The sequence below is a fragment of the Sinocyclocheilus grahami genome, unplaced genomic scaffold (assembly GCF_001515645.1).
Source record: "Sinocyclocheilus grahami isolate Dianchi unplaced genomic scaffold, SAMN03320097.WGS_v1.1 scaffold1781.1, whole genome shotgun sequence".
Lineage (NCBI taxonomy): Eukaryota > Metazoa > Chordata > Actinopteri > Cypriniformes > Cyprinidae > Sinocyclocheilus > Sinocyclocheilus grahami.
The window spans coordinates 13,689-38,208 of record NW_015506960.1 but is presented as its reverse complement, the minus strand read 5'-3'; the positions used below and the strand labels follow the sequence as shown (position 1 = coordinate 38,208).

Genomic DNA, 24,520 nt, shown 5'->3' with positions numbered 1-24,520 from the left:
GTTATGAAGGCTTCATCGAGGCTGGTGCACTGGCGCATGTCTATTCCATCTACTTTCACCACACTGAGCCCTCCTCCTATGATTGCCATTTTCCAGTCAGTATCCATTATATAATATTCAATTATATTATAATATAATTGTACTGCTGACTCTTCACTGAGACAGTCATTATTGTTACCATAAGGCCCAAAAATGAAGTACATATGCTTCCTGTAGATGTTTTCTAAAAGAATGGAATCACAAAAAAGTTGACTGGCACTCATCTATACTGCAGGTTATACTAAAATTTGGTTCATGTGCATGTACAACTCCAACATGTTGGATTAACTTCAAAAGAGTGAATGTCCTTCGAGTGCACTTTGGGCAATGGTACAGTTGAGGCATGAGGATCTAATACAAAAGGCTAATCATCCGGAGTAAAGTTACTGGCAGTGGCTTGTCTCCCTCTTCCACAATGTTGACAATGTGCCTCTGAAGGAAAGGCAGTGTCTTTTTCAGGTGTGGTGGATATGCAATGTTGAAGGCAAAATACATACAAAAGGCTGTTATGAAGGCTTCATCGAGGCTGGTGCACTGGCGCATGTCTATTCCATCTACTTTCACCACACTGAGCCCTCCTCCTATGATTGCCATTTTCCAGTCAGTATCCATCAGTTGTATGGTTGGAAAGGGTGTGTCAGGGTCCCCCTACATTAGAAAAAATAAAAATACAAAATTGAAAATGCAAATTCATCAAATTTTGTTACAGCCATATTTAGCTCAGACAGTATAGCTACATACAGTGCAGAACTGCAAAAACAATCAGAAGGCTAATGTATAAGATTCACAATATATGATGCATTTCATGTTCTTGTATAGACTGATAAATCTCACATTGTTTTCTAAAACCATTGTTTTAAGATTTTTAACTGTAAAAAAGTAAGTGGTTAACGGTAAATTCCCCTACTATATACGGTGAAAAACTGTATTAAACATTACATGTATTGGACATTAATTTTACGGTAGTATACCATTTTTTTGGAAGTGGAAAAAGACCGTATAATTTACAGTGAATAACCGTAAATTGACATTCCCAGAATTCCCTGCGTTACATTTCAAATTTAACATTATATGTTAAATATATTTAACATTATATCAGTTAATGAAATTACGATATTTATCTGTAAATTTAAGTTAAACCCGTAAAACCTAAAACGTTGCTACTGCATTTTTTGCAGTAAAATTCTGGCAACCACAGCTGCCGTTTTTTTACCGTAAATTTTACAAAAATTTTTTTACAGTGATATGGGCTAAAAGAGTACAAATGTTAATGATTTTGTTTTTACTATACTCACTCCAGCAGGTGTCCTCAAGTAAGGGTATTTTTTGAGTGCATCCTCCACAGACATTCCTTCCATGTTTTCTCAACGTCTCCAGGAGAATGTTCGTGCCATGTGGTCTTGGACAGTCGAGATGTCTGGATGTGTTTTCCGATACGCACTTTGTAGCACATTGACATGGGCCTCAACAGACATTGAATCCTCCCCAACACAAGTGTCCTTCATCAGAAAAACAGAAACAGATAATGCTTAGACCTGCATTGAACTGCATAAACATTAAGACGATGGTCAGGCAGTGAAAAAGTGGAGTATATACAAAAAAAAAAAGATTTAAATGTCTGTAGTATCTGCCTTACATTGTCCTCCACTAAGTGAAAATGTAAAATTAATTAACAGTGCAAAAATAAGTTATGCATACGGCAGTGGGCTTACATATGCTACACTAGCTGGCTTTTGAAACAAACCTGCAAGTGGTGCACGTTCTGCTTTAAATTTCCGGTTTAGGGACATGTGTCAGGTGGGCTAAAGACACAAATTTGACTGTTTGTCATTTTCCAGCAAGTAAAGATTATAAGATATTGTTACTACAATATCTTGTGTGATTAGGTTGATAGAGATAAATCAATGGATTAAAAACAATGCAACTTACACAGTCATTTCCTTCCATATCTGTACTTCACAATCAGTGTGTTGGCAACTTGATTATACTCTGCATTAGTTGGATACCTAGCAGAAAGGTAGAAACAAACTCTAAATTAGTTTTTTTTTATATTTTGTCTAATCATCGTCATAGATTGTGAATTGATCTTAGTACAGTTGTAATAGCAGAGGTGGAAATAATTATTATAGTTACAGGATGTATTCTGTACTGTATTGCACAAAAAGGACACCGATACAGACTTCAAACTCTGAAGGCTTCGCTTTCGATGCATATGCGGTCATCATTTTGTCTCACTGTACTAACATGCATCTGTCAACAACAATAAACAAATTATTAAAGCTGCAAGATATAATGCAAAGGAAATCAATTATGATCGTATTGTAACAAGCTACCGTAATATACATATGTGTGGTATATAAAAGCATAGATAAACGTATGATGAATTACACCATGTCTTACTGCCGCCACCTTCTCTTGTCTAAAAGAAATTATGTAAATGTATATTTACCGCTGATTGGCCAACACAGTAAAACTTATTTCACCATTGAAAAACCTTTCAGCACGCCCATTGCTCCAAGCTGCAGCTACTCCTGCCTCTTTTGATCAAAACAAACTTTAACAACATCTGTGTGACTATACCAACAATGTCAAAAGTCGTTCACAGTGTTGACGTAATCAATAAAGAAAACCTAACTCAGTTATTGGGGTCACAATATGACGATTATTTCAAATCACAAGAAACGACACATGATCAACCTTATTCGGCACACACTGACAACAAGAACCAGCGTATGAATCTCAAGAACAGCATATTCATATTCTCTGTAAATAAGTGTCTATTTCTTATGTTCCAAGAGAGGAGATTTTAAAAACTTAATATTTTAGTTTTATTCAGTGGTCAAGAGCCCAACTGAAGCAAACACTGACAACCATGATGGTAACCTAAAAAAATAGATTTTCTCCTTCAGTGATTCTGTTTGTTAACATCAGGTGTCTTCAATAACTCTTTTTTGGGGGCTTAAAAGCACAAGCTTTTGAACACAATGCCTGTGTCATCTCCATGTAATCAACAAAAATGTGAATTTGTGAAAAAGTTTTTGTTGATTACATGGAGATGAAAAGTCATGTGCACGCGTATAATGTTTTCGCAGGGTGTTTTTTGCTCGCCAACTACTGGCTTGGTATGCATACCATAGTATTCATTAGAATAGTGGTTTTTTTGTTGTCCAATGAAACCAGTATTTTTTCTTAGAATTTTACTTATTTTTTCATGCTATTTTACTCATTTTGAATGGTTAATTGTTAGCATTTCATTTGATTAATTATATTACATTATAATGTGTTGATTTAATTAATAATATTGCTTGTAATATTTTAAAACAAATATAGTGAGTAATTATTTTACAGTGGGGCTTTTTGCGGTGTTAAGAGGTTATCTATCCATCATCTTGATATTGAAATTGGATCCCACATGCACTGTTTTCATTCCTCAAATTCAAATTTTTTATGAACGTTGAAAAAAATCCCTTTGTAACTTCCCCTTGTAAAAGTGCACCTTGTTTTGAAACTGAATAAGACAAAGGCACAATGTTTTTCTCTTAGGATTTTGGGATTATGGGTATTGCAATTATGCACCAGGAGATCTGCAATTATTAAACATAACGTTATGACTTTATCTGTTTTACTCATTTGGAAAATAGCGAGTCAGTTAATTAATTTACTTGATTATTTTTGGACAGATAAGAAGCTAACAAATAATTAATGCTAACCTGTGGTAGTTTTGTCATCTGGTTTAGGCTGCAGAGTGTTTAGTCTGCCACAAGAAAAAGGCAAGTTGACCATAAACTACAGTAACATGCTTAAATTGCAAATTAACAGTGAAATACTGGCAGCAGAGGTGACAGTAGATTAATGTTCATTTTTGTTACGCACTATGCCATTGGGGAGTGCGAGAGTTACATCAGCCTCAGACCATAATTGGCAGAGGTGGGACTCTCAAGTCACAAGCAAGTCGTCAAGTCATATCCCAAGTCCTCAAAGAGTTTAAGTTATTGAGATAATTAAGTGACTAATTAAATGATGATTGTGCATTAGTGATGAACACCTGCTGTTATTGAGAATTACAGAGGATCAGATGTTGATGTTTTATTGGTTAAAATTATGCCATCATCATGAAGTTCAATGTTGTAGAACTCCCTTGACTCATTCCTCTTTGTTGCAATGCATGAAGTTGTTGTACAGTGAACAGCTATTAGCTGGTTTTATGTGATGAGATAGTCATCACGAGCTGGCATCATCACATCATAACAATATTTTTTTTTCTTGTATATGTATTTGGTTTTGTATTATCAGCCCTGTTAAACTACAATTCACAAGGAACATACTGATTTTATAGTTATAATGAATAAATATAAAAATGTCTGTAATACACTCAACATTTATATACCTAATATCACCTACACACACACAGACATCAAGAACCAGCATATGAATCTCAACAATGGTGCCAATAAACAAAATGCTTCATGCTGCAATGCATGCTGGGTAACACCATAGTAAAAACTCCCATCATGCACTGCAACATGACAAATTATTGTCACCACTGTTGAGGATCATATGATAAAAGTGTTTGTGTCTAAAAGCCTGTGCTGACAGAAATGTTGTTTTAAATTACAGTATAGCAGTAGCATCTGGTTAATTATTTTTTTAATTTTACAGTTCAGTAACAGCTGATTGTCAGTCAATAAACCAAAGAGAGCCCACTTCATGATGTTCATTCATCATGAGTTATAGATAATGTAAACTCATTTGTGATTTCAAGGTTTGACTCAGCAAAGCACACGTTTTGCTATAAATCAATTTTGTAATTGCTTAGAAACAAATTACTTTGATTAAGTAAAAAGGGTCAAGAGACCAACTAAAGCAAACCTTGACCACAATTATGGTGGCATCATGTTGTTTTTTTCTTTTCTGTTGATTTCATGTAAGTCTGTGGCTGAAGTCAGTTGTAGTTCTTGTGTTTCTCTTTTCTTCAATGATATTGATTGTTAACAGCAGCTGTTCATCACTAATGCTCAATCAGCACTTAATTAATCACATAATTATCTCATTAACTTTAACTCTTTGAGGACTTGGGATATGACTTGAAGACTTGCTTGTGACTTGAAAGCCCCACCTCTGCATTTTTCGAGATCAGATGTTTGTCAGTGGTGCTCAGGATCTGTAAATCATTCGCCATCATCCTCAGTAATCTCCCCTTACTCTGTTTATGTGGTAAGTGAAATCTTATGTACTGTAATGTAACAGGCTACCGCTAGCAAGCAGCTAACCGTGTCCCTTTAGTGGCTCGCGTTATTTTATTAGAACGCGTGTTATTTGTTTACCGTGCCTTTCTGAATACAGACACCAACCCATCCCTGCACATTACATCCCCTGCACAGCCTGGAACATAATTATTACCATGATCTGCCATTTTCGCAATTATCCTCGCTTGTTTCTTAACAATACCTGAAGAACTTCTGATGATTCGGCTGGCATAGAACATGGGCGGGTATATGCAAATGTTAGCATTTCATTTGATTAATTATATTACATTATAATGTGTTGATTTAATTAATAATATTGCTTGTAATATTTTAAAACAAATATAGTGAGTAATTATTTTACAGTGGGGCTTTTTGCGGTGTTAAGAGGTTATCTATCCATCATCTTGATATTGAAATTGGATCCCACATGCACTGTTTTCATTCCTCAAATTCAAATTTTTTATGAACGTTGAAAAAAATCCCTTTGTAACTTCCCCTTGTAAAAGTGCACCTTGTTTTGAAACTGAATAAGACAAAGGCACAATGTTTTTCTCTTAGGATTTTGGGATTATGGGTATTGCAATTATGCACCAGGAGATCTGCAATTATTAAACATAACGTTATGACTTTATCTGTTTTACTCATTTGGAAAATAGCGAGTCAGTTAATTAATTTACTTGATTATTTTTGGACAGATAAGAAGCTAACAAATAATTAATGCTAACCTGTGGTAGTTTTGTCATCTGGTTTAGGCTGCAGAGTGTTTAGTCTGCCACAAGAAAAAGGCAAGTTGACCATAAACTACAGTAACATGCTTAAATTGCAAATTAACAGTGAAATACTGGCAGCAGAGGTGACAGTAGATTAATGTTCATTTTTGTTACGCACTATGCCATTGGGGAGTGCGAGAGTTACATCAGCCTCAGACCATAATTGGCAGAGGTGGGACTCTCAAGTCACAAGCAAGTCGTCAAGTCATATCCCAAGTCCTCAAAGAGTTTAAGTTATTGAGATAATTAAGTGACTAATTAAATGATGATTGTGCATTAGTGATGAACACCTGCTGTTATTGAGAATTACAGAGGATCAGATGTTGATGTTTTATTGGTTAAAATTATGCCATCATCATGAAGTTCAATGTTGTAGAACTCCCTTGACTCATTCCTCTTTGTTGCAATGCATGAAGTTGTTGTACAGTGAACAGCTATTAGCTGGTTTTATGTGATGAGATAGTCATCACGAGCTGGCATCATCACATCATAACAATATTTTTTTTTCTTGTATATGTATTTGGTTTTGTATTATCAGCCCTGTTAAACTACAATTCACAAGGAACATACTGATTTTATAGTTATAATGAATAAATATAAAAATGTCTGTAATACACTCAACATTTATATACCTAATATCACCTACACACACACAGACATCAAGAACCAGCATATGAATCTCAACAATGGTGCCAATAAACAAAATGCTTCATGCTGCAATGCATGCTGGGTAACACCATAGTAAAAACTCCCATCATGCACTGCAACATGACAAATTATTGTCACCACTGTTGAGGATCATATGATAAAAGTGTTTGTGTCTAAAAGCCTGTGCTGACAGAAATGTTGTTTTAAATTACAGTATAGCAGTAGCATCTGGTTAATTATTTTTTTAATTTTACAGTTCAGTAACAGCTGATTGTCAGTCAATAAACCAAAGAGAGCCCACTTCATGATGTTCATTCATCATGAGTTATAGATAATGTAAACTCATTTGTGATTTCAAGGTTTGACTCAGCAAAGCACACGTTTTGCTATAAATCAATTTTGTAATTGCTTAGAAACAAATTACTTTGATTAAGTAAAAAGGGTCAAGAGACCAACTAAAGCAAACCTTGACCACAATTATGGTGGCATCATGTTGTTTTTTTCTTTTCTGTTGATTTCATGTAAGTCTGTGGCTGAAGTCAGTTGTAGTTCTTGTGTTTCTCTTTTCTTCAATGATATTGATTGTTAACAGCAGCTGTTCATCACTAATGCTCAATCAGCACTTAATTAATCACATAATTATCTCATTAACTTTAACTCTTTGAGGACTTGGGATATGACTTGAAGACTTGCTTGTGACTTGAAAGCCCCACCTCTGCATTTTTCGAGATCAGATGTTTGTCAGTGGTGCTCAGGATCTGTAAATCATTCGCCATCATCCTCAGTAATCTCCCCTTACTCTGTTTATGTGGTAAGTGAAATCTTATGTACTGTAATGTAACAGGCTACCGCTAGCAAGCAGCTAACCGTGTCCCTTTAGTGGCTCGCGTTATTTTATTAGAACGCGTGTTATTTGTTTACCGTGCCTTTCTGAATACAGACACCAACCCATCCCTGCACATTACATCCCCTGCACAGCCTGGAACATAATTATTACCATGATCTGCCATTTTCGCAATTATCCTCGCTTGTTTCTTAACAATACCTGAAGAACTTCTGATGATTCGGCTGGCATAGAACATGGGCGGGTATATGCAAATGTTGGGGGCGTAACTATTAGTGATCTGTAACGTCTGATCTGTAACGTCACAGTCGATGTTACGTTCTGATTCGCCTATTTTTCAGTGGTCTTTTGCATGCACAAGATTTACATAAGAAGGAGGAAACAATGGCGTTTGAGACTCACGGTATGTAATTTCCATGTACAGAACTGTTATTATTCAACTATGCCAATTTAAATACAGTTTTCCATTCTATGGCACCTTAAAGCAGGAACTGTCATTAACATTTTGATTCTGGATGTCTTTCTCTGACTCTTCTTGAACATCTCACTGGTATAGTATCCTTTTCTGTTTTTCTCCAGCAGTTCAAAGACTTAAGCCAGGGCAGATCAGACAGAGAGAGGAGCCATCTTGGAGGCAGAAGGGACCAGGGTGGATAAGATGGAGAGGGGAGCCAGGAAGAAGACAGGCGGAGCCAGGCAGGACCAAAACCACAGCCATGAAGGCAACTCACGGTGGAGGCGATGTAGGGAGAAACCATGGTGGAGAAAGGGCTGAAGGCAGGTAATCCAGACAGGTAGAGGGCTCAGTGATGGTGTGTGCCACCCACACACGCCGCATCGCGACTCTTAACACTGGGAGCGCAGTGGACAGGGGAACTACCTCTGTGGGCGTTTCAGGATTGGCAGATCGTTCAGGGCAGACAGAGCGTTCAGATGAAAGCGGGAGAAGAGGGGGCATGTTTGCATATAAATCCCAATTACAGTTCACTGAGCTCAGCTCACCCTCAGCCATGGTGCAGTGGGCAGAACTTCTCTCCGCTCTCTCACTGTCCATGACACTCTCCCTCATGGCGAGCTTTGTAGCCAGCTCTCGCACCTGGTCTAATATCACGGGCTCTAGCTCCGGGGCGATCCTCAGAACTGTCGCTCTCTTTGGCGACGGCTTGCTGGTCGCGGCGGGCGATGGCTCTCCGTCAGCGGTGGGCTCAGGCTCAGCTGCGTACCTATCACTTTTAGGTCGAGTCTTCTGTCGTGCTATGGTGAGATAAACGCATGAAGAAGATGAAGATTTATGAAAATAATCTTTAATAAATCCACACAAGGGTAAATCTAGAACAGAACAGGCCGGAGCACATGTAGGGACGTTATAGACCGGAACAACACAGACAGCACAGACTAGGGCTTAAACATATGGGATGACGTGGGCAATTAACAAGACACACCTGAACCAAATGACACAATCAAACATGAGAGAAAACTAGGTCACGGAGCATATAATGCCGAGTTCACACTGCACGATTTTAGCCCGATTTTTCACTCGCCGACAGGTTTCGCGAAATCGCAGACAAATGCCCGAAATCGGAGGCAAATCGGTGCTGGTTCACGCGAGTGACAATCACGCAGTGTGAATTATCAAAGACGCGATCTGAGGGAATCGCCGACACCCGTGAAATATTTGGCATGCTAAATATCTGGAGCTGTCGGCGATTCACAATCACAGTGTGAAATGAGTTCTGACTGAAAAACACATCGGCGATGACCTACAGCCAATGAGAGACCAAGATACAGTGCAGCGGGAAGTTCGGGGAGGAGTTATATGAAACATAGTTTGCGGACCAGTGTTGCCAAATCCACGATTGCTGCCGGTTGTTTTTTTATGTCAACCGGTTGAAGCGACAAGCGCTATAAATTTTAACATTCATTAGACTACTTAAAATAACTTCTAATTTAAATGAAATTAAAATAATCTTCACATAAAACCATTATAATAAATGTGACATTTACCTGTGGCCTTCAGCAAGTAGGAAATATACTCAAATTTAATAAAGTTATCAAACACTAAATAAAATAAAATAAAATAAATAAATAAATATAGAAGAATCCTTAAAGCTACACAAGTTATTGATTTCCTATTTTTTTGTCTTTGATTAACAGACATCACAGCAGCTGGTTATTAGGTTTTTTTGGCTGCTGTCCCTTTAAAACCCTCATCCGTCCCTCCCGAACCTATAACAAAAGTGTCCCTCGTGGGTCAAAATGACCCCGGAGGCTTAAATATTCATATGATTGACGTCTTGCGAAAGAGTCGGTGCGATTCACTGCCAAAGATTAAATACATTTACACACCAAGGTGAAAAGAGCTGTCCATGAAAGAGGAAAACTAAAGAAAAACATCTTGCCATATCAGTGCAAGTGAAACTTGTGAATTTAGTTTATATAGTTGTTGAAACTGTGTTTATTTTAGCAGCATTCATTGCATTTAAAGGAGTAACAAAGCCAGTAGTTACAACAGTAGTATTAATAGGAGGTTTAAGACAGATAGGAATATAAGAACTGAAAACAGAAGCAACAATTGTAAGAATGTCAATAATGAGAACAGTGACAGTAGGACTGGAGAGGATGAAATAGTAGAGAGGAGAGACAGAACAAAAGGAGGGGAAATAGCAAGAGCCCCTGTAAATGCTAGAGAAAATACAATTGCAGGAAGAAAAAGGGATGCACAAAATAATGTAGTAATGATAGCTGCAGGAGTGTCAGCAGCAGCAGTGGTTGCAGTTGCACTGGCAACCAGTGATGGGATTGGACTAGGAGCTGTAAGAATGAACATAATAGGAGCAGCAGCTGGAGTATCAGTTATTGCAGCAGCAGCAAAAATTGTAGAAGCTGTAACACAGGGATGAGTAGAGAGGGTCTTACAGACAATAGCACTCTGGTCTGAATTACTCCTGCAAATTCTGCACAATTTCTAAAAGCATTATTTCTAGAATACCCTTTTTACAACTTCTTCACAGTATTTATCCATACTGCAATTGATACTTACATTAATCTGGCTATTTACACCAAAAAAATAAATTACATTAAAAAAAAAATTAAAAAGAATTTCAGTGGAATAAAACTGTAAAATATATGTTTTAGTATTTAAAATGAAAAACTCACATGCTGGGTACAATTAACTGTATGTTTTATCATCCTTCAGCCATTTGGAAGCTAATTCATGTGTAACCATAATGAAACACTTATTATTAAACCCTTACAATTACAAATGATATTCTAACTACAGATTGACACAATCTGTATTGTTAAAAGCGCTATATAAATAAAAGTGACTTGACTTAAATAATACTCACATTTCTAGTACATTATTTCTGTGGGCAAGTTTGGTAACTGAATAAGTAACTTTTGGCTCATATGATGAATGTTTAGAAGAAATGAAATGTGTGATACTTTCACTTAGAATCAACTCATTAGTTTGGATCAGCAATGTGCTGATCAAAATGCAAACCACATAAGTTTCGATCATGCAAATGTAAGAAAACTATATTACAATTTTTTGAGCACATGTGCCAAAAAAAAAAAACAACAAAAAACAGCACAATTCTCATAAATTAAAAAGTAGTTGTGAAAGTATGTAGTGAGCTGATGCTTGCCTCTTCCGTGGCAAGTACAATCATGACTACAGCCACAGGTTGAAATCACTTCATCTTTTAAAATTAATTCTGATCTTCTGTATTCGTACAGACTAGTATCAATATATGGGATATTTTAATTAAGAACTAATGGAACTAAATACACCCCAAGTACATCCATTTATATAGTGGACTACATAAAAACTGCAGGATCTTCAGAGGATCATATAATAAACAAATTATTGATGAATTGTAATGGAATTCAAAGTAGGTTGTTGTTGCTATTTATTTATTTTATTTATTTGTTTGTTTGTTTGTTTAATTAATTCCTTCATTCATTCCTTTACATTTCACAAACCTAATTGCCTGAACACATTGGCCTTTTTTACCATGCAATGCATTGTACATACAAAGCTCTGGCACAGACGTGAAATTTGACTATAAATAGGGAGTTATGAAACATGAAAGTGAAAGTTTTTAGAAGCCAATAATGAAAGATTGAAAGACTCAAATGGCAGCCTCAGGCAACCTGCATGTACTGACAGTGAAACACAACTAGCCAATTTATGTAACATTTATACTGCCCGAATTACTACTGCATTAGACACAAAGGTGCAGTTCAGCAGCAGCAAGTTATTTAAAAGAATGTGGTCTTATATCATGTGATGATCATTTAAAAAGTCAAAAAAAGTTCAAAAACTAATATTTATGCTGTGTTAATCATGGAGCTATTTTATTATTGTGAACTTATTTAATTTGAGTCCACTAAAAAGAATATTTCTTAATATAAAAGGAAAGTACTCAAATAACTTTTTTATCTGGAGTTCAACTGCATTACGTGATAAAAAAATAACACACAGACTCTACTCTTCAGCACAATGGTAACCTACAAAACTCAACAGAAACCCTTTAAGTCAAACACAGCAAACCTGGATCAAACTGAAGACATCACTAGAAGTACTGTATGTACCAGGAATTTTGGATATGGACCAAAATGGCTGTCATGTTTAATTCAAAAGAGCACAGGATCTGTATCCCTAGTACTAGGCAATGCCCAAGTAGTGTGTCGCCATATTGATCAACGTTTTAGTCAACTGTTCAGAAGTGCTGCATTCTGAAACTATATCTCAGGCTTGAGGGGTGCTGAATAGATCTCAGTGGCACATTGTGGTTGATGTATGTAGCACTGTTAAAAGAGTAATAGAAGGAGTGCAGGAGTTGCTGCTATGTAATAGAAGAGTAATAGAAGGAGTTGCTGCTGATGAGTGTTATTAAAACTCACTGAAGGTTGAGGCTGTTTGCTAAGCCTTCCCTGGTGTTCAAGGGGTGCTTTCATTTTTTTATGCCCTTTCCTCCCTTTCCTACATCTCGTTGACCCCGATGTATGTCATTGCAACATATGTCTTGGAACATCCTAAGCCCTTGATTACTTGGAATCAGCTATGGAGCTGATTTACTTTCTACTTTTTTTCTCCTTTATGAATATACAATAAACTTTAACTGTGCAACCACTGACACCTATTTCAGGTCTTGCAGTCTCTAGTAATGAGCTGATGAGCTGAAAAAGGTGTGTTTGATTAAGGAAACTTGAAAAGAAAATGCAGTGTTAAGCCTGAGACATACTGCACGATTTTAGCAATCCTACAAGATCAAGCACGTTACAATAGAAGAATAAAACATCATCAGACTGCGCTAGTGGTAAACAAAAAGAGCATGACAAATCACACTTTAGCAGTTGTAGTTTTTATGTGTGCTGAAAAAAAGTGGAAGCAGTGAAAGAGGAAGGGATAGGAGCTTGCGTTAAGCAGTTTTATGTTTTATGTTTTTGTCAGTTAGGTTTGTTAGGATCGGACAATATTTGGCTGATACGACTATTTGAAAATCTGGAATCTGAGGGTGCAAAAATAAAATCAAAATATTGAGAAAATCACCTTTAAAGTTGTCCAAATGAAGTCATTAGCTATGCATATCACTAATCAAAAAATAAGTTTTGATATATTTATGGTAAGAAATTTACAAAATATCTTCATGGAACATGATCTTTACGTAATATCTTAATGATTTTTGGCTTAAAAGAAAAATCTATCATTTTGACCCATACAATGTATTGTTGGCTATTGCTACAAATATACCTGTGCTAAGACTCCAGGTGTGCTCCAGGGTCACATATATAACACATAATGATATGGGTATATGCTTATTAGTGGTTACATTTTCAAGAGCATTCTTTAATATATATTTCTCACCGCAAGATACTGGAAGGCAACTAAATTCAGTTCAACTTTTCCAAACACGTAGATGTGGTCCACCCATGAGAACGGCATACGGTGCTTGTACTCAGAGAAGGGTTTCCCGTTGACATTTATCTGAAAAAAGCCAAAAAGATAGTTATACTTCTATTGCAATAAAATAGGTCTGTAGTTTTGGATAATAGAAAAGCATGGGGGAAAATGGTTTCCAGACAGAATAGCAGAACTTAAGCAGTGTCAGTAACCTTGTATGACTCCTGGGTGACGAGGATCTGCAGAGCAAACACCTGGCCTCTTGGGACGGGAGTTTTGTACTCGCGTTCTTCTTTGCCCCAGACTCCTTTCTGATTGGTGTTGTGCACGACGAACCCAGATCCTCCTTCATAGCGAGGGTTAAAATGCAGTATGACATCAGACCCATACTGAAGGTTCACCTCCAATCTTGTGAAGACAGATTAGAAAGAGTAAAATAATGAAAACCGTATTTGGTGATTGTATATTCAAAATACGCATTCAAGTTACATATATACTTTGCATGTGCTGCTTTCACTATTAAGAAACTTGAAGTGCATAAAGAAGGGTAAAACACAACAAAAACATATTTCTGGTAAATCTGTGGTTACCGAGAGACTGTTACTCACGTGTCTGCATTTGGCCAAACCCGTCCACATACAGTAATACTCATGCCATCCTGCAATCCTCCCTGGATTGGAATATTGAACGGGACACTCTGTGTGAAAGATTTGCATACCATTTCATCTTAAAAAATGCATACTTGCACTTCTTTGCACATTAATGTTAATGGTAATAACATAATTTTTTTTTCAACATAATGTTTTAAAGCACTGTTCTTCTGATTATCTATATCAGCAATCCAGATCAAAGTGTGAGGTATCTAGTGTGAGCATATTTCAACATTTATCTTGTTTATCTCTTATCTTAATGTTTATCTCAACATTTCAGTGTGTTTGTCTAGAGATGAAGCTAACATATGCAGGACAGTGACTCTTCTGGAACATTAGAACAGAGTAGTATTCTCTATTATACACACACACACACACACAAACACACAATTGTATTTTTTTAGTTTTTATAGTTTCTTCCTGTTGTCCCCTCAGCAGTCTTTATTGTAAGATGCTGTGTCTAGTTATTCTTGTAAACCTTTGTATTTATAAATGATCAAGTATTGGCTGTTATGCTGATAGACTCACTTTATGTTACATATTTTTATTGGTTGGTCAGTAAATGTGGATCATGGCAGCAAACACACTGTGCGATGATCATGCTGTATCTTTGGTCGCAAGACCGTGACAACTGCCGTCTTTGAAACTCTCTCACTGTACGACACAGGACCACTAATTAGGAGCCATGATCACAGAAATCGGTACGATTGTTTCACGATGCCAATCTTTCGTCTGGGACAGCCCAAAATCGTGCTGTGTGTTTCGGGCTTTAGAGGGCCTCCAGGAATGTGTTTGGGACCCACTAACCTATTTTGCTCATTTTGACTCCTTAAAAGGCAAGAATTAATTTCATTGGGTGAGAATCTGATGGGATGATATTTCTTCATTTATGAAGGTATATAAACCAATGCCTAAAACAATAAATCTCTGAAGAAAGTTTGATCATAACACTCTGTGTGTGTGTGTGTGTTAATTTCTTCCCATGATAGTGCATTCTTTGGTGAAGAAAACTGGCAACAACTGCACACTCAAGGACAGACCACATTACATTGATTCTGAAACCTCTAAGTGGAGCTTCAGTCATCTGTCAGCCTTGAATACAAGATTAAAGATACACTTTAAAATCTAACACAATGGCTCTGCATCAGCAACCACCATTTTTCAACCCGGTAAGTCACCAGTTATTTTGAAATCATGATTAATTTCAGTTCATGTCAATTGACAATATGTTGAATGTTTTATAAAAAAAATATATTTATATATATATTATAATTTATATTTATTTATATATATATATACCCAACTTAGAATCAATGTTCAAAACATAAATGCATAACTACATTTGTGCATAGGATACTGATTTGCATGTTGGAACAATTGCTTGCTACACTGAAAAAAAAAATGGAGGATTTACTTTGAACCAATTTTCATTCAGAAGTTTCTAGTAAATTTAACAAATAAATAACTGTCAAATGGTCAATTGCACTTCAAAAATCTTGTTTTATTTAGAAATGTATATATTCAGCACAAGAATGCACCCCCTTAGGCTGGCCTAATTATTTCTGATGAGTTATCACATTGGAACTCTTTCAGTAATGCATATACTAAACTCTTCAATCAGTAAAACGAAATGACTTATTTAGCCTTGAGTTTTTAACTTTAACAAAAAGAAGGAACATAAAGAGAGTCTATCAGCATAACAGCCAATACTTGATCATTTATAAAGACAAAGGTTTACAAGAATAACTAGACACAGCATCTTACAATAAAGACTGCTGAGGGGACAACAGGAAGAAGCTACAAACTAAAAAAATACAATTGTGTGTTTGTGTGTGTGTGTGTATACTAGAGAATACATACTCTGTTCTAATGTTCCAGAAGAGTCACTGTCCTGCATATGTTAGCTTCATCTCTAGACAAACACACTGAAATGTTGAGATAAACATTAAGATAAGAGATAAACAAGATAAATGTTGAAATATGCTCACACTAGATACCTCATACTTTGATCTGGATTGCTGATATACTGTAGATAATCAGAAGAACAGTGTTTTAAAACATTATGTTGAAAAAAAAATATATGTTATTATCATTAACATTAATGTGCAAAGAAGTGCAAGTATGCATTTTTTAAGATGAAATGGTATGTAAATCTTTCACACAGAGTGTCCCGTTCAATATTCCAATCCAGGGGGGATTGCAGGATGGCATGAGTATTACTGTATGTGGACGGGTTTGGCCAAATGCAGACACGTGAGTAACAGTATTTCGGTAACCACAGATTTACCAGAAAGATGTTTTTGTTGGGTTTTACCCTTCGTTATGCACTTCAAGTTTCTTAATAGTGAAAGCAGCACATGCAAAGTATATATGTAACTTGAATGCGTATTTTGAAAATACAATCGCCAAATACGGTTTTCATTATTTTACTCTTTCTAATCTGTCTTCACAAGATTGGAGGTGAACCTTCAGTATGGGTCTGATGTCATACTGCATTTTAACCCTCGCTATGAAGGAGGATCTGGGTTCGTCGTGCACAACACCAATCAGAAAGGTGTCTGGGGCAAAGAAGAACGCGAGTACAAAACTCCTGTCCCAAGAGGCCAGGCGTTTGCTCTGCAGATCCTCGTCACCCAGGAGTCATACAAGGTTACTGACACTGCTTAAGTTCTGCTATTCTGTCTGGAAACCATTTTTCCCCATGCATTTCTATTATCCAAAACTACAGGCCTCTTTTATTGCAATAGAAGTATAACTATCTTTTTGGCTTTTTTCAGATAAAGTGATTTTCTCAATATTTTGGTTTTATTTTTTTGCACCCTCAGATTCCAGATTTTCAAATAGTTGTATCTCTGCCAAATATTGTCCTGTACTAACAAATCTAACTAAAAAAACTCTCTCTCTCTCTCTCTCTCTCTCTCTCTCTCTCTCTCTCTCTCTCTCTAGTATAACATTGTTATACTAAAGGAATACAACATTATGGCAATATTCACAATGATTGCAAAAAATTGAATAAAAATAATTTGCAGACAGGGTTATTATATTTAACTATGAAACATAACATTTTGTTACTTGAAATAAAAGAAATATTAACAGAAAACAAAACTTAATATACTTAAGTAAACCTAAATCTGAAATAAAGTTACAAACAACTTTGTAGACATATTTAACTAAAATATTAATATAATGACAAAACACAACAAAATTACTAAAACTTTAATTACATTTAAAATACAAACATAAAATAAAAATGAAATGAAATGGGAAAACTAAAATGGGATCACAGTGATTATAAAATAAGACTGTTTGCAGATGAAATGGTAAACAGAAGTGGGAAATTATTCTCAATTTAACACATTCCTATTTGAACAGAATATTGTGAAATACAGATTCAGATAAAGCTGCCCAGAGCCTCAGCTCCTCAAAATATTCTCAATATAAAATCACTAACAGAGTGACCAATGCTTAGTATGCTAACCCACAAAAGAGATTTTAACAAATAATCATAATGTATAGTGCATAAAAGACAAGCAAGCAATTTGTTCAAAAAGCACAGTTCTTAAAACATTCAGTTAAAATAAAAATACCAGTGCTGGGCAATGATTAATCACATCCAAAATAAAAGTTTTTGCTGTGTACATAATATATTTGTATGTGCTGTGTATATTTATTATGTATAAATACACATATATGCACGTATATATTTAAGAAAAAAAACATGTTATGTTTATATATTAAATATATTTATACATAATATAAATTACATGAATATAAATATATACATGTAAATGTAAATATTTTCAAAATATATACTATATGTGTGTGTGTTTTTATATATCCATAATAAATATACAAAGTACACACACACACATATATATATATATATATATATATATAAAAATAATAATAAATGTTTTCATTTTTTTTGTGGATGTGATTAATCATTGCCCAGCACTAAAAAATACAAAAGTAAGGCTACATAATTAAGGCTGTTCTCAGCGAGGAATACGCTGCTGGTGCCGGTGATTGCCTAAACCTCACAACTCGAAACAGGGCTTATCTTTATAAACAAATCACAGTAGCCAGTACATGTCCAGGCCTGTCTGAAGTTTGCTAGAGAGCATTTGGATGATCCAGAAGAGGATTGGGAGAATGTCATATGGTCAGATGAAACCAAAATATAACTTTTTGGTAAAAACTCAACTTGTCGTGTTTGGAGGAGAAAGAATGCTGAGTTGCATCCAAAGAACACCATACCTACTGTGAAGCATGGGGGTGGAAATATCATGCTTTGGGGCTGTTTTTCTGCAAAGGGACCAGGACGACTGATCTGTGTAAACGAAAGAATGAATGGGGCCTTGTATCGTGAGATTTTGAGTGAAAACCTCCTTCCATCAGCAAGGGCATTGACGATGAAACGTGGCTGGGTCTTTCAGCATGACAATGATCCCAAACACACCGCCCGGGCAATGAAGGAGTGGCTTCGTAAGAAGCATTTCAAGGGCCTGGAGGGGCCTAGCCCGTCTCCCGATCTCAACCCCATAGAAAATCTTTGGCGGGAGTTGAAAATCCGTGTTGCCCAGCGACAGCCCCCAAACATTACTGCTCTAGAGGAGATCTGCATGGAGGAATGGGCCAAAATACCAGCAACAGTGTGTGAAAACCTTGTGAAGACTTACAGAAAACGTTTGACCTCTGTCATTGCCAACAAAGGGTATATAACAAAGTATTGAGATGAAATTTTGTTATTGACCAAATACTTATTTTCCACCATAATTTGCAAATAAATTCTTTAAAAATCCTACAATGTGATTTTCTGGATTTTGTTTTCTCATTTTGTCTCTCATAGTTGAGGTAAACCTATGATGAAAATTACAGGCCTCTCTCATCTTTTTAAGTGGGAGAACTTGCACAATTGGTGGCTGACTAAATACTTTTTTTCCCCACTGTATATAAATATATACCGGAGACCCGGGTTCGAGACCCACTCGGAGCAAGAACGAGGTGTGGCGGTGAGGACCCGGGAGAGAGGGGTTACATGCGCAAGACTGTCCCAGGTCTTAAAAACACCAAAGCGCAGTGCCCTTAACGCACACTAAATCCGGAGCGCTATTCAAGGCTTAGTGCAGGGGTAGGCAAGTTCGGTCCTAGAGAGCTGCAGTCCTGCAGAGTTCAGCTCCAACCCTGAAAACAAAACTCACCTGCCTATAGCCTTAGTAATCCTGAAGACACTGATTAGCTTGTTCAGGTGTGTTTGATTAGGGTTGGAGCTGACCTCTGCAGGACTGCGGCTCTCTAGGATCAAACTTGCCTACCCCTGGCTTAGTGTATCCCCTCATGCATCATGTTCTGGAAATAAATCATGAGACTTTTTGCCGAGATCTCGCGAGAGGTCACAGAAACCTTTCCAATGAAAGTTAAATATTAATCTAATAATGAGATATTACATATAATTTGGTAGAAAAACAAAGTGTTGCACGTTTTACTGGTGTAAAGATGAGTAGTGGTGATATTGATTTTGTACAACATTTGCAACTGCTTTACATACTTAATTAGAAGCACCACAAATTAAATTATGTCGTTATTGGGACTACTGAACAGACATTTAGATGTTGCATGATTTTAAAATGCAAAACAGCTGGGAAATAAATTGTATGTTTATCTTAGATCTGTGTGGCAGCAGCAATGTACAGTAAATAAATCAATAAATGCACTGCTCTCTTGTCTCCTCTGAGGCCGGGACTCTAAACAGTGTTCTGTGCTCGTCTGTGCAGCCAAAGACAGAAAAGTTAGCATGTTTTGCTCAAAACTTTCGCCATGGCATTAGAGCTGGTACACCATAGTCGCTTGCAAAATCAAATGACGGTGCCGTGAGTGGAAGTTTATAGACTGCAAAAAAGCTATAGATTCTATTTACACTATGTTAAAATAACAGGATTTTCTGCTATTTATACTATATATTGCAAATAGTGGCAATTATCTGCACCTCATACAATATAAAACAGTATGCAATAATAACATATCAAGTGTAAATTATATTTTTTATTAAAATTATTAAATGGATGCCACCTTATTGTCACAATATAAACCCTCCCTACACCTACCCTACTCTTATTTTCAACTTTTCAATTTTTTCCTTCATCATTTTATTATTATAATTGTTTTAATGAATGCCTTTCTGATGTGATATGATATTTGAAAAGAGGAGAAAGTTTGGCAAAAGGCAGATTTGAACTTGCCAGATCACAGCATAAACGACTACAACACCCACTTTGCCATCTATGCCATAAAGATTGATTTGTATAAAATAATACCCCCCCCCCAACCATAAAATGAATACAATATAATAAATTGAATAATATCATATATGTGTGGTGCAAGAATATCAATACAATACTGTGAAGTAAAACAGTGTAAACTTAAAATATTAATTAACCCCCAAACTCTATGATACAGTCAAACACATTGTCCATCTTAACAGAAAGAGTATGTATGGGAATCATAAAGACATACCTGAAAAGCTTGCCCTCTCTCAAACAGCTTGAGTCCAGATTGCTCCTCATTTCCCCATTTCCCATCCTTATAGCTGTTGCACACGGCCACATTCTCATCAAAACAAAAACTGTAGTCAAATGCAATTCCAGTTCTGTGCCGTAGACTAAACAGCACTCTGTTGGAGAAAGAAAATGAGAGGAAATTACATATATATATATATATATATATATACACACAGTATATATAAAGACAATCTCAGTTGTATTGATTAGGATGATGTGACATTCTAATAGGCCTGGAATTAGAGACTATTCAAAGAAAAAAACAAAAAGACATTTTACAACTAAAGTGACATTGTCAAACCTTTTAGCTTGTGGGCTGATGACTCCTTGGATGATGATGCCTTTTCCAGGCTGTGCTCCACCATGAATGATGGTTTTGTACGGGACCGTCTGATTGTGGATCAAAGTAGTAATTAACAAGTTAATCCTTTGTCAAACTTTAAAACAAATAAATTTCTATGTGCTTTGAAAAATGTAATATATTTTATTCAATCAGTATTTACCTACTGACAATTTAAAATCTGATTTTGAATTGACACTTGTTTTATGATCATATTCAACATCATGTAGAGCTCTTTATAAAACTGGCTAAAAGAAACAATTTCTCCAAAATATCTTTATCTTGAATCATTAGAGAGTGTGACCCAGGTAAGAAAATTAACAACCAACAGGTGATGGGATTGCTAGAGAGATTCCACACATTCACATCTAAACACCCTAAATACATCTAGATCATCATGATGTCTCGTTAGAGATGTATGGAGATTGTTTGTCTGCAAAATATTTAAAATAACTTACAAAGCATCCTGGAAGCGCAGCATGATTGGGCTGTAAATGAAATGTATATATTTAGGACAGGGACCAATTTAGTGGAATTCAGCTGATGAAAGTGAATTTAAATAAAATAAATACATTTGTGTGTGCCATTATATAGTGTAAATAATTAAATAATTACAACATTTTCATTTTGGGGTGAACTATCACTTTAAGGTAAACAGTGACCTGTAGTAAAATGTACTGTCAGCTAATGTTAGATAACGTATCTACCCATTAGCCTTGGCACAGTGTACAGTAATGCCAGTTGAACTCAGCATGAGAGACACTGGTATGGCATTTTATACTGGTTTAAAGGGGGAGATATTTTGAATAAAACTTTTCCTTTATCAAAATCCCAACCAATACAATAGCCCTAAATAGTTGTTTAAATTGTATGTGGCAAGTTGATTTTGCTGCCTCTCATCTGTACTTTTACATTAGAAGTGTGTTCAACATGGATGTGCAAACGGTTGCTGTAGAAATGAACAATGATATCTGCTTGAAATAGCCTGTGAAAATATCTCAAGAGATGTATGGAGATTGTTTGTCTGCAAAATATTTAAAATAACTTACAAAGCATCCTGGAAGCGCAGCATGATTGGGCTGTAAATGAAATGTATATATTTAGGACAGGGACCAATTTAGTGGAATTCAGCTGATGAAAGTGAATTTAAATAAAATAAATACATTTGTGTGTGCCATTATATAGTGTAAATAATTAAATAATTACAACATTTTCATTTTGGGGTGAACTATCACTTTAAGGTAAACAGTGACCTGTAGTAAAATGTACTGTCAGCTAATGTTAGATAACGTATCTACCCATTAGCCTTGGCACAGTGTACAGTAATGCCAGTTGAACTCAGCATGAGAGACACTGGTATGGCATTTTATACTGGTTTAAAGGGGGAGGCTATCATTTGAGGCTATCACTGAATACTGAGAGGAGAACTAGGAAAACCAGCAGCAGTGCATATTATATTTTTTCTACATGTTGTTAATTTAGATCATGCGTATTTTTATTAGTTTCTGTGAAGTATGAATGCTGAGTTCCTCCATCGATTCACACACACTTTACTTTCTCAGACACCCACACAGCACGCTACAGATAATATAGCATTTTGTATGTAGTTTTGTATTTCCAAATTACAAATTACATTTCTCACATCATATTTTTGCATTTTAATTTAACACATTTGATGAGAAAGTATTTGTAATTTTTGATGCTTTTTAAAATTTGTATTTCTCACCGCAAAATAGTGGAAGGTAACAAAACTCAGTTCCACCATTCCAACCACGCATATGCGATCCACATTTGAGAATGGAAAACGGTGCTTGTACTCTGAGAAGGGTTTCCCATTGGCAAGTATCTAGGAAAAGCCAAAAAAAAAAAAAGGTTTTATTCTGCTATAATAAAAAAGGCCTTTTAGTGACAGTTGATGGAAATATATATTTTTTCATACCTGAAAAAAAAGGAAAAATGTACTATTTACAGACAGAAAAGCATAGTTGAAGTCACCTTGTAAGACTCCTTGGTGACGAGGATCTGCAAAGAAAACATCTGGCCTCTCGGGAAGGGAGTTTCATACTTGCGTTCCTCCCAGCCCCACGCCCCATTTTGATGGGTGTTGTGCACAACGTACGCAGGGCCAACCCAGAGCATCTGATAGCGAGGGTTAACTTGCAGAGCAACAACATCAGACCCATGTTGGAGGTTCACGTGGAATCTGGTGAAGACGGAATAGAGAGGAGGAGAATAGCAGCTGTAACGTACTCTAAAAAAAATAGAGTAAATTCAACAGACTACAATGTAAAAAAGAATAATATGCCCGTTTTGCTCAATAAAATTGAGGCAACTATATTAGTCAACATTGGAAGTGGATCAAAAATGTTAATCAAAGTTGTCCTAAGTCAAGAACGGGTATTGTTTTTGTTTTAGGACAACTTTGATGAAAGGTTTTGAACCACTTCAAATGTAGACTACTGTATTTGCATCAGCTTTTTGAGTATTTTGGACTAATTTTATTCTAGTTTTTTTTTCTATTAGACTTTACATGTTTCCAACTTGCATAACAGTCATAATAAGCATATTTCCAGTATGTGCCTCAGGCTTGCACAGTAGCGTCAACTCAATCATCAGAATCTTCGGTAATCCTCGGCAAACTTCGACACGGCTCATGTGGTTCTTGTTAAATCCTCGGTAATCCTCTGCAAACTTCGACAGTTGGTTGAACCGGCTCATTCGGTTCTTTCTGAGTTGGACGTGCTACTTCGGCTGTGCGTCCTGCGTCATTAACTAAACGTCGATTCAGTTCGATTTGTGAACCGGCTCAACCGGTTAATTCCTGAGAACCGGCTCAAAAGAACGATTCGTTCAAGAACTGAACATCACTTTGTATGACTCAAGTTTGGCCTAAATGTGTTTATTTTATCCTTGCTATATTTCCTGTTTAGGCACGTGCTTTAGTTATTTAAATGCATATTTTATGAACTTGTAGTATGAGTAAATAGCTTCATGTATTGTTTAGATTACTTTATTGCCTGTGAATACAATGTAACATTGTAGTTGCCTTGTACATGATTTGGCATTGTTTATTGAAAACTAAAACTCTGTTTTTCTCCGTTCCCTTGTAGAAACCACACGCAGACACACAATCCTAAGACACTGCTTGAGCCTTACACACAAATCCTGATTGGATGTGCAATAAAGACTACTGCACCTGATTTGATTAGACTGGAGTTGTTCTTACTGACAGCCCCACTGGCTTCAAGCTAGCTACCTAAGCATTCCCACTTCCTCCTTTTTAACAGGTTTTTACTGTACATTTAAATTAAATCTGTAAAACCTAAAATGTTGCTACCATATATATATATTTTTATTATTTTTTTTTAGGATGAATTTCTGGCAATATGCATGTATGTATGTATGTATGTATGCATGTATGAAATCAGTCATTAATTAGGTTTACAAGATAAAGTACATAAAAAGCAGACTATTACTCACCTGTCTGCATTCGGCAAAACCTGTCCACATACAGTAAT

The 24,520-nt window shown here is 36.1% G+C and overlaps 2 protein-coding genes across 2 annotated transcripts; one reads left to right on the top strand and one right to left on the bottom strand.

The window, feature by feature from the left end:
• Positions 1–1,403: 1,403 nt before the first annotated feature.
• Positions 1,404–14,176, bottom strand: LOC107572604 (galectin-9-like). Its single transcript, XM_016259024.1, has 4 exons — positions 14,064–14,176; positions 13,668–13,863; positions 13,420–13,539; positions 1,404–1,538 (listed from the first exon to the last, which is right to left on the bottom strand). The coding sequence occupies exons 1-4, from the start codon at positions 14,174–14,176 to the stop codon at positions 1,404–1,406; spliced, it is 564 nt and encodes a 187-aa protein (XP_016114510.1).
• An 867-nt stretch (positions 14,177–15,043) lies between these two features.
• LOC107572603 (galectin-9-like) lies at positions 15,044–16,772 on the top strand. Its single transcript, XM_016259023.1, has 3 exons — positions 15,044–15,274; positions 16,270–16,358; positions 16,559–16,772. Exons 1-3 carry the CDS (start codon positions 15,239–15,241, stop codon positions 16,770–16,772), a joined length of 339 nt encoding a protein of 112 aa, XP_016114509.1. The 5' UTR covers positions 15,044–15,238.
• Positions 16,773–24,520: the final 7,748 nt, after the last annotated feature.

Excerpts from the sequence above, each read along its gene's own strand:
- LOC107572604 (XM_016259024.1), bottom strand. The coding sequence starts at position 14,176 with ATGGTATGCAAATCTTTCACACAGAGTGTCCCGTTCAATATTCCAATC. Across the intron at positions 13,540-13,667 it reads TCACCCAGGAGTCATACAAG|ATAAATGTCAACGGGAAACC; the intron begins GTTACTGACACT and ends GGCTTTTTTCAG. Across the intron at positions 1,539-13,419 it reads TTGCCTTCCAGTATCTTGCG|GACACTTGTGTTGGGGAGGA; the intron begins GTGAGAAATATA and ends TTTCTGATGAAG.
- LOC107572603 (XM_016259023.1), top strand. The coding sequence starts at position 15,239 with ATGGCTCTGCATCAGCAACCACCATTTTTCAACCCG. Across the intron at positions 15,275-16,269 it reads AACCACCATTTTTCAACCCG|AGTGTCCCGTTCAATATTCC; the intron begins GTAAGTCACCAG and ends TCTTTCACACAG. Across the intron at positions 16,359-16,558 it reads GTTTGGCCAAATGCAGACAC|ATTGGAGGTGAACCTTCAGT; the intron begins GTGAGTAACAGT and ends TGTCTTCACAAG.